This window comes from Balaenoptera acutorostrata, chromosome X, assembly GCF_949987535.1.
Source record: "Balaenoptera acutorostrata chromosome X, mBalAcu1.1, whole genome shotgun sequence".
NCBI classification, from domain to species: Eukaryota; Metazoa; Chordata; class Mammalia; order Artiodactyla; family Balaenopteridae; genus Balaenoptera; species Balaenoptera acutorostrata.
The window spans coordinates 61739569-61755683 of record NC_080085.1 but is presented as its reverse complement, the minus strand read 5'-3'; the positions used below and the strand labels follow the sequence as shown (position 1 = coordinate 61755683).

Sequence of the window (16115 nt, the reverse complement as noted above, 5' to 3'; positions counted from 1 at the left end):
CTGACACATGCTACAACCTGAATGAACCTTAAGAATATTATCCCAGATGAAATAAATCAGTGATATAAAAACAAATACTGTATGATTCCACTTAGGTGAAGTACCTAAAGTAGTAAAATTCATAGGGACAGAAAGTAAAATGGTGGTTGCCAGGGGCTGGGGGAGGGAAAAATGGGGAATTACTGTTTAATGGGTAATAGAGCTTCAGTTTTGCAAGATGGAAAGAGTTCTGGAGACTGGTTGTATAACAGTGTGAATGTACTTAACACTACTGACTACACACTTAAAGGTTAAGATGGTAAATTTTGTGTATGTATTTTACCAATTAAAAAAAAAGAGTACATGTAACTGTATGATTCCATTTATCTAAAATTCTAAAAAGTGCAAACTAATCTATAGTGACAGGAAGCACATCAGTGGTTGTCAAGGGACAGGGAGGGTAGAGAGAAGGGAGGAGAGAGGAGAAAGGGATTTCAAAGAGGCACGAAGAAACTTTTGGGGGTGACAGATACACTCATTATCTTGTCACGACAATTTCACAGGTATAAACATACAACAAAACGTACCAAATAGTACACTTTAAACATGTGCCGTTTATTGTATGTCAATCATCTCAATAAAGCTGTTTTTTAAAAAAAGGATAAATGGGATGTACTAATAAAGATTAAAGCTGTACCTCATCATCAATCTTCATCTGGAAATCTTCTTCATTTTCTTCTTCTGGAGCAAAAAAGGACTTCTCACCATAGCCAGCATCCTGGAAGAGGACAAATCCATGCGTAAGACAAAGCACAAGTTTCAATGAATACCAAGTACAGAACACCAAAGCCCATTTTGCATAAAGAATGGATTCTGTAAAGTCTTAGGTGTACCTATCACCATTCTACATCCTTAGGCTAATACATGTGGATAGTTAAGGCCCATAAGGAAGCGAAATAGAGATGCTCATTAACTCAGTGGGACAGAGCTGTGCTATCCCACCCCAGCTAGATCTTTCCTATTTTGGCCTGATAAGGACATTATGCTTCTCTAAACCACATGTCCAGCACCATCATCATCTCTGCCCACCTGGAAGGCTATGGAAAACAACTAAGAAGTACTCTCCCTGCTAACACACCTGTCTTACAAAGAACAGAGATTAAAACCACCACCCAAATGAATGAGCAACCATTTTCAAAGCAAAACAATATGCCCTAAGTCCCTCACTAAGCCTTCCCACTGGTATTTAGCTACAATGCAGTTTACCCCAGAACTGATGTACACAGAGTACATCATACAGTTTGACTTTATAAATAATTGGTAATAATCTAGTAACCATCATTCGTAAGCCAGTGAGAAAAGTCTTCATCCTCATCTCTCTGAAAAAAACCCATAGGCATAAGTACTGCCTAAGAGGAAGGTGTTCACCTTCAGCCGCTGCTCTGCAGCTATCATGCTATAATAAGCGCAGCACTGCTCTGGAGACACCATAGCCCTGATCTCCTCCTCAGTTGGTAAACGAAAATCAGACTTCAGCACCCACCAGTTTGAGTCCATGCCTAGAAAAAATAGAGAAAATGAGACCATTCTGAATCCCAAAGGCCCTTTCATTGACAGCCAACAGGGATGGCAAAACAAGACTGAACTAGGCAATGTCCTAGAAGGTATCAGGCCTAGCCACAGTTAGCCTGACTGTCTGGCAAAGAAAAGCCCTGCTGCTAGGTTTCCTACATCTCACGTAAGACATCCAACAATCACACTGAATTTCCTGACAGGCAAGATTAAATAGCAAAAAAAAAAAAAATTAAATAGTAATCAGAGCCTCCATAATTAGATTTGCTACCTCCTTTTGATGACTTTATTATTTTTTTCTATTTTATTAACTGTATGTTTATCCTTTTAACTGGAAGCCCTAATTCCTTTCTTGGAGAGAGGCAGAGAGGACATATAATCAGTCACAACTGATGACCTGTGCGTTTGAAGTCAGCGCAGAGCTTTAGCCTCTTCCGGATGCTGCTTTCTGAATGGGAAGGAAAGGCTTTTTTTATATCTTCCATTCGGATCCGCCGTGGCCGATCTTTACTCTTCCAGAACAGGCGGTAAATAAAAACCTGCCCAACAAACCGAATTTTTTTTATTTGGCAAAGTAAGGATAAAAGTCCTCCCCAGGGCCCATTCCCCTGCTAATCCCCTATGTGTTTTGATCTTTCCTGGTGTGCCCCCAAATCCACATATCCTTTTACGTACACTCAGACCCCGTCCCTATCCTCTCATTCTTACTTGGAGAAAGTCTCGAATATGTGTATTGGCCCTTTTGGAGTTGGGCCCAGGAACTTCAAACAAGGGGCACTGCTGTCCAACCACAAAAATATCCACTAATTCTCGAATATAGTAACCTTGTCTTGTGCGAATGATAAGGAAGTCAGTTTCTGGCATCTTATGAAGATAAATTGGAGCACGAAAAAGATTGTTCTCAAATGCCTAACAAAAATAAAAACACAAAAGTTATATACAGAGAAACCCTGGAAATTTAGTAAACTAATGAGAAAGGAAAATCAAGCTTGTTTGCTCTCTATCCCCATTATGCCATCTAAGGTGTATCGAATAACATAAACAAATTATAACATGGAATATCAAATGGGATTAGACAGATAATTTTTTACCCACTGGCTACCTTTAAGAGTCAGTAGTGGGGGGCTTCCCTGGTGGCGCAGTGGTTGAGAGTCTGCCTGCCAATGCAGGGGACACGGGTTCGAGCCCTGGTCTGGGAGGATCCCACATGCCGCGGAGCAACTGGGCCCGTGAGCCACAATTACTGAGCCTGCGCGTCTGGAGCCTGTGCTCCGCAACAGGAGAGGCCGTGATGGTGAGAGGCCCGCGCACCGCGATGAAGAGAGGCCCCCGCTTGCCGCAATTGGAGAGGGCCCTCGCACAGAAACGGAGACCCAACACAGCCATAAATAAATAAATAATTAATTAATTAATTTAAAAAAAACTGCAAAGTTGTTAAAAAAAAAAAAAAGAGTCAGTAGTGGGGGAAATTACAGGATTTGGATTCAGATGACACTGGCTCTGCTACTCACTGTATGGTGTCAGATAAATTACTTAATATCTATGAGCTTAATTTTCCTCATCTACAAAATGGAGATATTTAAAACGCCTATACCTCACACGATTGCTATAAAGATTACATATGAAAATCACTTTATAAACTAACAAGTACCATACTACTACCCTAGACCTAGCATAGCCCTTGACATAATATGTGAGATCAAAACATTTGTTAAGTAAATTAATAAAAAAATAAAACAACAAAAACAACTAATGAATTAGAAAGTGTGCTAGAAAAGACAGACCAAACATGCAGGACAGAAACATTTGAGCTTGTTTAAGTAGCAGCCAGATGAGGATCAACTATCACAAGAACCTGTGATTCTAAGGAAAGACTTCTCAAAAAAATCAGAAAAGTAGAAAAGAGAGAGGATCTTCAATAGATAGGTGTGGAAAGAAAATTCTAAATGTGGAAAAGAGTTACAGGAGAAGGTAAAAAGGGATCTCTCTGAGAGACTACAAAAGTAGCCACAAAAGAAGGGGATGGACTGGTAGAAAATCTCAATAGCAAGTTACAGGGATAGGAACTCCAGGAACAGTATGAAGGTGATACTCAAAATTTGGTGGGAAATGGACTACAGATGTAAAGGATAAAACAACAATGTGCTTTGTAGATGTTTTAAGAGAATAAGCAATAGAAACAATGGAATCAAGTAGGTACAAGAGCAGGTAAAATGGTTAAGATTGCCAAGAGAAATGAAGTGGGGCGGGAGTGGGGGGGGAACAAGGTAGAAGAGTGCTAAAGATTTCCTCACATCATTTGTGGACCTCTGTACCTTCCCTTAACAAAATATGTAAAAGCTAGGTTAGCAGAGGGCATCTCTATACCCATCAGAACAAAGAGGGGAAAAAACCATTTCACTACAGCTGGGGACTGTAAGTAGCACAGTTCAGGGTGGTTCAATACTCAAAATGACCACGACTACTATAATCAAAACATACCCATCTTACACATACAAATTAAACATTCATAAATTAACTATAGTAAATTTTTTTTTTAAGATTTTTTTTTTAATGTGGACCACTTTTAAAGCCTTTATTGAATTTGTTACAATACTGCTTCTGTTTTATGTTTTGGTTTTTTGGCCCTGAGGCATGTGGGATCTTAGCTCCCCAACCAGGGATCGAACCTGCAACCCCTGCATTGGAAGGTGAAGTCTTAACCACTGGACCACCAGGGAAGTCCCTATAGTAAATTATTAATCCCAGGTTGACTTCCCTATGCCACCCAGATGTTTCTGGACTTCTTACCACTATGTATTTTCAAAAAACTATTTCAAATTTAACTTACTGAATAACATAATAAGGAGCCAGTTTCAATAAAAAGATGCAAAAAATTTTTGGATTATAATCATTTTTAGTTTATATTGCTCTTTCCCATACTTGATGTATAAATAGTATCTCAATCAACTAGAATTGGTCCTTTCCGGGCTGACTAGCTCCTCATCTGTCAATTTCCTTAGGAAAGAGTTACAACAGGAAATAATTCCTCACCTGAAGTAATTGTCCAGGATGGAGTGAGCCTAGAAAAGGAGATGTATGGCAGTAAACAGTTTCTCCATATTTACAATCTGGGGCTCCGGGATCTTTTCCGGGTTTCTATAAGGAATGCAGCAGACCCAGTTATTATCCCAGAATATAATCAATAAGCCTACACAAAATATTCTATGAGCATAGCATTCTACTAATAGTACTACCTGCAAAATGGGTATCATTCCTTCCTCCCAATAAATTTCTAGTATAAAATAACAAAATACACGTTCACATATGATCACTGGATATTTAACTACAGCTATACTAACAACAAAGATTTTCTGAGCAGACTCACCCGCTTATAGTAGTTTTTAATCTTGGTTGCCATGCCAACCTGCATCATTAATGGTCCATTTTCCTCACTATATTCTGCAAGAATAAGATCTCCATCTTTGCCTGTGAGGTCCTGAGGTGTGCGCATGAAAAACATCTCTCCACCACCTGAAGCTTGCCTCTCTTGTTCTCTCATCTGCCGAGAACAAAGACAATACGGTACAGCTACTGACAGGACAATAATTACAGAGTGATGTTGTTCACTGAGACATCAAAAACTTTTACTTGCCTTTTTTTTTTCCAACTTCATAGCAAAAATTGTCAAACATAAAGTCAAAACTATGAACACCTATTATCCCACCACTTAGATGTAACTTTACATTTTGCCATATTTGTTTTATCTGTAACTATCTCTCAATAGATTTTGCTGAACCGTTTTTCAAAGTTGCAGTTACCATGGCACTTCACAGCATTTTCACATGCGTCTCCCAAGGACATTCTCCTAAATAACCACAATAACATTCTATCACATCTAAGAAAATAAATAATTTCCTAGTATCATCTAATATCCAGTCCATCTCCCCCATTTGTACTCCAATGTCTTTTATAGCTGTTTTCTTCTAACCAAGATAACCAACCTTAGCCTTCTTTTTGATGTGCTTTAGCAAGGGCTGGACTGAGTGGGGACCTGGCTGAGATAGTGCCCCAAAAGAGTACTTCTTCAGAGGTGGGCGATGGAACTGCCGTAGTTTAATGGGCCCCATGTGGGTGGGAAAGAAGGGCTGCCGTAATTCCACAGCAGGAATTGAGTGCTAAGACAGAAATATAAGGGTTCAAATTAAACTCCAGCCTAGGCAAGATTTACCCATATCCTCCATCAGAAGAAAGCAGTGGTTCCCATTCACCACAGAAAAAATGCTACTTTTACCTGGATAATATTTCCTCCAAAGGTGCCTCGAAGACCCTGTTGCTTAGGGTAGTAATATTCATCATTGGAGAGATTCCATGGATCTTTCACTTCTGGCTGAGACATGTTCTAATGATACATCATCAAACCTTAGTCAGACTACCCTTCTCCATTACCTTTCTTTGTTCTTCTAAACACCAAACCCCTTTTCCCTTCACAGACCTGCTGTGGTTCCTCCTTGATGACTCCTGTTTTCCCTAACAGAATTCGACTCTTCTTCAGAGATGATTCCTTCTTACTCTCCTTGGAGGGAGAGTTAGAAGTAGCCTCTTCCTTTTCATCTGGAATTTCTGAGGAAACAAAAGTCACCCTGGAGTTGTTATCCCTGAAGATTCACCTTTCCTACTGACACCTTTGCAATTCCTAACCAGATTTCTCATCCTTCTCCAGACCACTTCTAGTCTATGATTAACTCCAACCAAACTACACTCCTGACATCTCCAAGGTACTACTTTCCAACATTCCTACCTTATGAGTTTTCCCTAAACAATACACAAATACTAGAAACTGACAGCCACAACTTTGCTGTCTCAAACTGCTATCAAGAAGCTTCTAGTCTTGACCTTCCCAACCCTTCTGATTTGCTCCTGCCCCAGACATTAGCAGAACAAGCTGTCAATTATGGAGGAGAAACACTGACCCAGCCAGTACCATACCCAAAATGAGGTTCTCATCATTGGGATCAAGTGTCAAAACAGGAGGCTCCAGGAACCGGGGCATGGCCTGAGCATCCCAAATGATATTGTCCTCCCAGCGTCCATACACTAGCTCCTCATTGTCAATGGGAAAAATGGAGTACCAAGGTTTGTCATCATCCAGGGTTGCTGCAAAACCTAGTCAAAACATGAGGAAACAATAACAAACAAAACATTTATGCCCCCTTCAATTCTAGCAAAGGGAAAAGGAGCAAATGCTAGTAGTTACTCATGTGGCTACTGAAAAGGAACCTAGTGGATACAGTGTACTTTTAAAAATGTTGCAGGGCTTCCTTGGTGGCGCAGTGGTTGAGAGTCTGCCTGCCAATGCAGGGGACACGGGTTCGAGCCCTGGTCTGGGAGGATCCCACGTGCCACAGAGCAACTGGGCCCGTGAGCCACAACTACTGAGCCTGCGAGTCTGGAGCCTGTGCTCCACAACAAGAGAGGCCTCGATGGTGAGAGGCCCACACACCGTGATGAGGAGTGGCCCCTACTTGCCGCGGCTGGAGAGAGCCCTCGCGCAGAAACGAAGACCCAACACAGCCATAGATTTTTATTTAACCTTAAAAAAAAAAAAATGTTGCAGACAAAAATGTTCACTGCAGTGTTTTTTTATAATAGTCAAAATTTAAACAGCTAAATGTTTAATAACGGACTGATTAAATAAATTATGGTAATAAATGATGGTAAAATATGCTAACAATAAATGTAGTAAAATATATTATATTTAAAATACAATAATTATTGGTAAATTATGAAAACATCCATGTATGACTGCTATGTAACTAATAAAGTGTTTAGATAGAAGGGAAGGAAAAAGAAAAAAAACTATTTCTTAGATTTAGAAGACATTTTTGGTTTTCCTCTGAATTATAAAATAAATCCAGATTAACTCAAGAAAATTTGGAAAATACAGGAAAGGTATAAAGAAAACTGTGAAGCTGTTTGTGATCTTACAAACTAGAAGGAACCACTGGGAATCCCATAGTATATTCCCTTTTAGTAAACTTTCTGTTTATATAGTGTGTTTTTCTTTTTCACTTATGCAAACAGGGTATCAAATATGCCTCTTCATATCTGGGGGTTTTTTTCCATTTAAAATGAGTTTCCCATGTCATTAAACATTTTTATGAAGAGCTTTAAACGACGTAAAGTAATATTACATTACGTGAAAAACACAACATGTAAAATTGTACCTATAGGAATGAGCTCAGCTATATACACACAAAAGACAGAAAACTGAAAGAAAAATACACCAAAAACTTAAAGCTGATAGTCTCTAGATGGTAGGATTACCAGTGATTTTTGACACTGTACTGTATCTTCAAAGTTTTCTACATTAAGCATAGCATACCTTTTTTGAGTGTCCACGTGTATTTAAGGAGGAAAAAAGCAAATTCTAGAATGATAAAGATAAAGGGCCTTTGGAAACAAAAGTAGACTATAAAGATAAAAGCATTGTTACAGTTCAGAAAGATCTTTAACTTCAAAGTAGTTTTCACATTTTTCTAATGAGAAATCAGAGTCCAACCTAGCTCATTAACAGTGTAAAAAAAACATTACAGACTAGAATCAGGGCTCAGATCCAAAACATTTCACTGTCCCTCAGCAGCCAAGATCACAGCTAAGCCTACTTAAGATGACTGAGATGAAGGACAGTTTGTGCTGGACACAGCAGGCATAGATGCACACCTTGTTGAACATTGTAAGCCATGGCATTCCTAGTCATGCTGGAAGGAAGCCAGCCTGCCAAGCTTGCACGCTGTGGTTTTGTCCCTTTGTGTTTGACATCCTCCCCATCCCAGATGATATCATCCTCCCAATGCAGCTGTGTCACCATCAGGAAGTTTTCATCAGCCAGAAGATCAGTGCCACTGCTTTCCTCAAGTTTCCTGAAGTCCTACACAAGCAGGAGAGGAACAACAAATCCCTGAATGGTCACTCGTCAGAGTTCCCACTCCAAATCCCACAACAGATACATCAAATGTGGTCTCTGACTTGAGAGAAGAACCTGATGACGAAGGGGTATCTGCCTCCTCCCACTCCTAGTCTGGCGCAGCACTCATCTCACAAACAGAATCCTTGCAGTGGGGCCAAGTTGCCAGGGTGATATACCACACCAAACAAAAGGCTTGGACACCTCAATCTCCCACCAAGGAAACCCTACCTAGTGTCTCCCCAGTTGAAAAGTAAAGTAAAACTGATAGGGCTCTGGGCACAGTGATTCCTTTCTTACATACCAGTGTTACTTACCTCCATCATTCTACATTTCATCACAGGTTCAAGTTCCATCTTTCTCAGTTTGAAGCCATAGTCAAACCCACTGCCATCTTCAGGAACACCCAGCATATCATACCACAGTCTAGCAGGACCATAACGCCACTCAGCCACTCTTGGTTTGGTGTCTGTCACTTTATCTGTATCTCCAGTTGACTGGGAAAACTTGGACTCCACAGGAGCCATCATTGTGATCTGTAACAGAATAAAGTAGAGGGGAGGAAGATATCCTGATCCCAGATGCCCTAAGGCTACAGGGAGTTAACAGGCAGGAGGGGAACTTAGAGGAGCCATAAGGATGATTCTTGAACAGGACTGCAGTTAGAATGTAAACAATGGAGGTATATCATGGCATACTCTATCATTCAACTTTCCTACTCATCAGTGTATCACCATCTGCCTGCCCCCAATACTTTTCTATTACAACAGGGAAGGGACAGCCACTGGGATTGAAATCGTGATTACTTAATGATAATCAGCACAGGACATTGCCTGCTAAGGTATTATTTTCAATTTAGACATAAGCTAGGGAGAACTCATTTGTTCCCCTCTTAGATCTTAATTCCAGATCTCTACTTTGCCTACTTCATCATCAGAGAGACACTGCTCTGGAGGTGGTGGTGGAGCGTAGTCGTAGTTCCACAAAGATTTCTGGTTGACTTCTGATTCTACTGAGCACTCCACCTCCTGGATCTGCTCTTCCTGTATTAGTTCACGGTGCTTCTTCTTCCTCTTTCTCCGAGCACTCCGCCAAACAGATGGGACATTCTTCCCTGGTCCAAAAAGACGTAGGAAGCGTAACACCTAGAACACAAAACATGCTTCTATGTCAGAGACTCAATGTCAGATAGGAAAACAGTAGCTCTGAGTCTGGAAACTCCCTTGAGGATTCTACTCAACTGTGAGGGAGGGATCAAGAAATGCTGAACTCAGATATATAACATCTACCAAGAAAGTAAAGTGCTCCTTAATAATTTGGACTAGTTCTTTTAAAATTTTTTTTTTTAAGTTATACAATTTTTATTTATTTATTTATTTATTTATGGCTGTGTTGGGTCTTCGTTTCTGTGCGAGGGCTTTCTCTAGTCGCGGCAAGCAGGGGCCACTCTTCATCGCGGTGCGCGGGCCTCTCATTATCGCGGCCTCTCTTGTTGCGGAGCACAGGCTCCAGACGCGCAGGCTCAGTAATTGTGGCTCACGGGCCCAGTTGCTCCGCGGCATGTGGGATCTTCCCAGACCAGGGCTCGAACCCTTGTGCCCTGCATTGGCAGGCAGATTCTCAACCACTGCGCCACCAGGAAAGCCCCTGGACTAGTTCTTTTAAAGCAGAAAGGACAACTTCTAATGAGAATTATATAAATCACATGTACTATCAATGCACAAAACTTAAAAAAAGGAAACCTTTAGATTCTACCCATTCCGTATTCAGTATCTTAACAACACAACTCAGTATCTACAAGAGGGCAGTGGTTTGCAATGTGGGCATTCTCCATAGAAAGTACCTTCCCAGGACGAAATTCTGGGAAAAGTTCTGTGACACTCGGCAACAGCTTGGTGGCATCATGCTGCATAATCCCAGCCAATGGTAGGGTCAGCTTTCCATCCTCAGATTCTGCCTGTGTTGCTTCCTGAGGTCCCATCTCAGATTCTGAGTCAGAGGAACTACTGAAGTCCACTTTCTCTGAGGCCAAAGAGGAAGGGGCAATGATGGAGGGCAAGATGATGCCTTCTCCATCCTCAGACACTGCAACAAGGAAGAGAAACCCCTTTGGCATGTAACTGTGAGCGTATTTCCTCAAATTCAGCCAACACCCACTCTAGGCTTAAGCATGGCTCAGTGGCAGGGGATACAGTTCCAAGCACCCAGATTACTAGTATGCAACCCAGAAAACTCATTCCAACTCATTATCTCCCACCATCCCCAACTCACCTTGTACCTGGTACCCTGGGGTTGTGATGAGAGAAAACAAACACTATTACTACATTTACTACTTTCTGTAAGTATATTAGGTTAAAGAAATGTGACCAATAGAAAAATTACATAACACTTTTATACCAGTCAGGCCTCATGTCCGATTCAGGGACCCATAAACTGGAGAGATTTTTTAAGCCCACAGGGTAGCAATGAAATTATTTAGCATAAAATAAGATCTATGCCACAAAGTTACCAAATGCTACTTAGCCTGCAGACTAAGAAGGAAATGGCTTAAAACTCTAATAGGAGACACTTAGGTTGACATAAGCCTCAAAATACAGGAGATCAAAGACACTGCTCTTCCCCAATCTTCTAGCCTAGAACAGGGTTACTTACTGCTGTTGCAGACATAGGAATAGGTGAGATGATCATTAAAGACCCTGCCTTTGAAATCTCTGACTCTGACAGCTGGCTCTAAATGACTTATACACATTCTAGGTGCCTTCCTATTTAATCATTTCTTTTAAAGAGAGTCATCTAAACAAGTAGTTTCCAAATACCAGTACAGATCAGTTGCATCAGAAATTACTTGGGGGAATTCTCTGAAATCCCTGAGCTCTACCTCAGATCTTCTGAATCAGATTCTCCATTCTCCAAGGGTGAGAGTCAGAAATCTGTATTTTTTTTAAAGACTTGAGGTGATGCTGATGGGCAGCCAGATTTGAGAACCACACTGACCTAAACTACTTTTTCTTGAGCGCATGTTAAAATACTGTTGTCAAATGTTTTAAAAGTAAAATTTCCCTTTAATACTGAAATTTGAAAATTGTATGAATCACTTCTAGAAGTTGTGTCTTTTCCTAGCAGCTTAATTTTGATAGCCCCCTATGAGCATGCCAAAAATTTGGATCAGGAATGGAACTTGCTCCTTAGACAAAAATAGACAGTCTCTACTTACCACAGGTAATAGCATCCTGGTCCTTATCCTTCTTCATTGGCCCTGGGGGTGGAGGTGGAGGAGGCATCAACTTGCAATCAATGTCTTCACAATCAGCATCATAGTCATCCTCATCATAATCTAATAAAACCAAGAAAGTGATCTCCTCAATATCCAGAATGTCACACAACAGCCTTGAGCTCCCTTGTCATTCAAGAATTTAAAGCACCACATGAAGAACTAGGCAGATGCCTTGAGAACACACAACAGATGCAGCTTCTGCCTTCAGAAAGAGATGACACCATATCACCAAGTGCTGTTAACACCATGTATATCTCATACAGGAATTTAGGAAGCTCCCAAGAACTGTTTAAAACCTTTGCTCCTTCTCCTGGTCAAACCCTGTTCCTTTATTTTCATGCTACTCAATCTCATAACTGAATTTAACATTCTTCTTTCCTCTGTCAGCTTAAGACTGGACTTTTTCCTCACCTCCCAAGTCTTTGACACATTTTTTTCTGTCTACCTTCTGTAGTCTGTTATTCTTTTCACTACCCTTTAACCAGTGGCATCACTCAATACTTAGTCCTGAACACTCTGCTTTTATTCCTCTATACACTCTCCATTCCCTTTCTAAAGAATCACCTTTATCCAGACTAAACTCAAATCTGTTATGTCTTTCCCTGACTTAGCCCCTCTACAATTGCACTGCATGTTCTGCTGCCTGAAGAGCTTTTCCATTCATATATTCAACAACTGCATTTCATATCACACTGAAATATCCTTCAACTCTTTTAAATTCCCTTTTGTTACTATCAATACCACCTCCATCCTCATTTTCCCAGCTTATGATTTTAGCCTCCTGTCTCCTTCATCAATCTCTTACCCCCAACACACCTTTTCCAATCAATCATTAATAGTAGTCATTATAGCAACTTCTATTCACTGAGCTCCCATTATGTGCCATGTACTTTTAGCTATTTTACCTATAATCCTCCCAATAATGCTGCAAAGTAGGAATTATTCTGAGATACAGAAGTGAAGTGACTTAGGGTCATACATGTTTTAAGTGACAAAGTCAGAATTCAAGCCTGGTTTAACAACAAAGTGTCTTTCCAACACGCTTCCTCACTCACCAAGTCCTACCGATGTTTTATCAGCAACTCTCAAGTCTGACCCTGCCTATCATTTTCCACAATTGTCACCCTACTCCAGACCTTGATAACTTTACATCTAGCCCACAAGAACTGTCTCCAAGTTAGTCTGCTCCTTTACCCTTTTTCTAATCAAAACCCCAAAGCAACAAGCATCAGTTTTCATTTTCATTTAGGAAGGAAAAACAACTAACATTTATGGAGCATCCACCATGACACTGTCCTATGTAGGTGCTTTCATACCATGTGATAATGAACTTGAATTCCCACCAAAGTCCTATTAATGAGGTAGGTATTAATACACTTACTGCAGGAAAAAAACTGACAGATTATTACAAATGAGAAATCCAAGCCTCAGAGACTGAGCAACTTTCCCAGGGTCAAACTAAATATGGAGTTGGGACTTGAACCTATGACATTCTGACTCCGAAGTCCATCTTCTTTTCATTGTACCATCCTGCTTCTTACTCAACAATCTATATCAGTTTACAATTCTTTATGGCAGCAAACCCCAAGTAATGTGTACATAAAGGTGCTGTCAAATTGCTCTATGGTTGGTTCTTACTATTTGGTGTTTGTTTTCCACTCCTTCCAAGAAAACCTGCTGGCCAATTCCCCGCACACTACTTGCTTATTTCTATCTCCAAACCTTTATGCAAGCCATGTTTCCAAACCACAATACCCTGCTGCGTCCTCTTCATCAAACCTTATCTTTCAAAATTTTGCTCAAAATTCACCTCCATGAAGCCTCTTCTAATGACCCCCATCTACTTCTAATTATTCCAAAGAAACACCCTTATCAATCAAGCCGTGTGAAGGGGCCAATGCCAGGGAAGGAGGAAGCTAAGGGCATAGATAAAGGTACCCTCAGAGGACAAGAGAACTTGGAAATGAGCTTCCCACACTACTGAGACTCTATCAAATACAGCATCCTCCTTTTCCAGGAGGTCAGCTCACACAACCCAACTAAGAACCGCTCACTATCCTCTTCCTTACCATCCCTAGCCAAGACAACAAATCCAAAACTGAAAATTACAACATGCCCTGAAAAATCAGAGCTGCTACCACCTCCCCCTCAGCCTACGTCAGGGTGCTCAAACAAATAGTTATGCTATTTGACTTAGCTAGTCTGGCAGCCCTTCAAAATTAAGTATAACACTCTATACAGAAATATGAGCTGGCAACTAGTTTATGTCTTCTTATTATTAATAATTATGTTTTGCATTCATTTATCTCACCTTCCCCAAATGATAACAATATCCCTGAAAGTAAGGCCTGTATCTTCTATTTTTCTAGGTTACTTCTTGTGTATGTGGTGCAGTTAATTCTCTTTATATAAGAAGCACCCAAATCTATTAACTGGCTCTGAAGAAACTAAGTTCAGCTCTTTACCAAGGTTTTATCTATACTTCTCAGCAGCCTGAAATCTAATTCAAAGAGGTGGATAATGAATAAACAGTGAACAACTTCACACAAAGTCCCAAACAGTGAAAGGTAGTATAGGGCAGTGGAAAGAATGAACTAGGATCAGCAAGTCTAGGTTCCAGACTACAGAGCCGAGCTCCTCAAAAATCAGAAAATGGATTTTATTATCTTTGTACTTTATTATCACAGTTTATAGGACATAACGGGTGCTCAATGCCTAATAAACTGAAATGCTGAATTAGAAGGTCTGCCACTAGCTAACTACAGAACTTTTGATAAAGTTCCACATTTTATTAAAGTTTTCTGAAGTTCCAGGTTTCCATATCTATGAGGAGGTAAAGAATAAATAACCACTAAAACCCCTTCAAACTCTGACATTTTGATTCTATAATGTAGCACCTTATACCAAGGAGGAAAACCTATGTTGTGAGCAAGCATTAAGCGCACTGTGTCGCCCAGGTAGTGAGTGATTAACAGAATTTGAGCCGATATATACATGTGCTCGTTTATATACAACATTGCATACTTAATCTTTCTTGAACTACCAATTCCTTGAGGGCAAAGACTGAGTTTAAATAGCATCTAAAACAGTACTGTGAACCCCATAGGTACTCAAATACCAGATGATAAGGAGAAAAGAATTATCATCCTTATTTGGCATTCACCAAGAATTTGGGACTAACCAGTATGAGGAATAAAAGCCTGAGTATAGTAACGCTGCCCCAGAACACAAAAGAGGACAGCAGCTACTTGGAACTGAGCTGACAAAGGGAGAGAAGCAAAGACATAAAGAGCAGAAACAATGACAGAAAGCTTGGATAGAAACAAACTGGACTACACAGCAAGAAAATGTACTGGAGTGCTCTTACTGATGGCACCAAAGAATCACCTGCATGGCAAAGGGGCTGCAAGGTCCCCATTGTTTGCTGGTATCTTCGGCTTTCATCTTCTGCTACCTCATTAATGTCTGAATAGTCCACAGCATCTTCTGTACTCCTGATCCATCCTATAAATAAAAGGGGGGGGGTAGATCTAAACAAAGAGCAAGAAACTTTCACTCCCTCAGATAATTCCCATTGAAAAGTACATGTACAGTAAGTGGCTAGCCTCCTCCCCCACCTTACTCCCCATGACCCAGACTTCACCTTCATCATTTACCAGGGCACCGTCAGTCCCAATCCATTCTTCATTTGCTGTGAGTTCAGTGATCAGGCTGCCCAGACCCAAAGCCCCCAAGCCTGCCAAGTGCTTCTTACACTCCTGAAAAAGGGACAGCACCACAATCAAAGACAATACCTAAACCTAAGTTTCCCACACCCACAAGGCTTATTTCCCAGATCCACGACAAAGCTATAAATCCATCTGAAAAACGACTCGGCAGCGTGCTAAAAGCAGCATCATTATCTGAGAACTGTAAAGTACATCTTCCACTAAACTCCACATTGATCAGATCTTTATTAACACATCATGTCCAATTTCATCACCATCCTTTAAACTAATGTAAGGAAAGATTATTCAAGGAACCCCCACCAAGACTAAATAAATGGAACAGCAGTTGCCTGAATAAAGGCTAAGGAAACTGAGGTCATTCCGATCAGAGAAAGCAAGGCAAGAACTTTACTGCTGTCTTTATTGTGTGTTGCAGGGAATGAGGAATATTGGTCAGTATTTTCTCCTTGAGGAGACGAACTTAAGATAGGTGAGTGTCAGGCACAAGAAACAATTTCATGAATGTCAGTGAACGGTGGGAAAACTATGTAAGAAGTCCACTGGGACCAGAAGGGGTCTGCCCCGGATGGTTTGAACATTGGCTGTTCTAAGAACTGGGACCTGAACCACGTGATTT

General features: G+C 40.6%; 1 protein-coding gene across 23 annotated transcripts in view; it reads right to left on the bottom strand.

The window, feature by feature from the left end:
- TAF1 (TATA-box binding protein associated factor 1) overlaps positions 1 to 16115 on the bottom strand; it is a 120837-nt gene that overhangs the window by 104081 nt on the left and 641 nt on the right. For 20 of the 23 annotated variants that reach the window (XR_009006674.1, XR_009006676.1, XR_009006677.1 and 17 more), the window contains exons 2-18: positions 15415 to 15529; positions 15159 to 15275; positions 11712 to 11831; positions 10341 to 10582; positions 9424 to 9642; positions 8815 to 9033; positions 8254 to 8461; positions 6520 to 6696; positions 6026 to 6153; positions 5825 to 5932; positions 5535 to 5708; positions 4919 to 5092; positions 4585 to 4689; positions 2260 to 2460; positions 1949 to 2090; positions 1408 to 1538; positions 677 to 757 (exon numbers count right to left, since the gene is read on the bottom strand). Coding sequence is in view for 17 of the 23 variants with exons in the window: in XM_057538306.1 (XP_057394289.1) it covers positions 677 to 757; positions 1408 to 1538; positions 1949 to 2090; positions 2260 to 2460; positions 4585 to 4689; positions 4919 to 5092; positions 5535 to 5708; positions 5825 to 5932; positions 6026 to 6153; positions 6520 to 6696; positions 8254 to 8461; positions 8815 to 9033; positions 9424 to 9642; positions 10341 to 10582; positions 11712 to 11831; positions 15159 to 15275; positions 15415 to 15529 (2661 nt within the window). In the remaining 6 variants the exon portion in view is untranslated. Of the gene's footprint in view, positions 1 to 676; positions 758 to 1407; positions 1539 to 1948; positions 2091 to 2259; positions 2461 to 4584; positions 4690 to 4918; positions 5093 to 5534; positions 5709 to 5824; positions 5933 to 6025; positions 6154 to 6519; positions 6697 to 8253; positions 8462 to 8814; positions 9034 to 9423; positions 9643 to 10340; positions 10583 to 11711; positions 11832 to 15158; positions 15276 to 15414; positions 15530 to 16115 lie in introns of those variants that run through there. The other 3 variants (XM_057538302.1, XM_057538310.1, XM_057538313.1) reach the window with 2 other exon arrangements.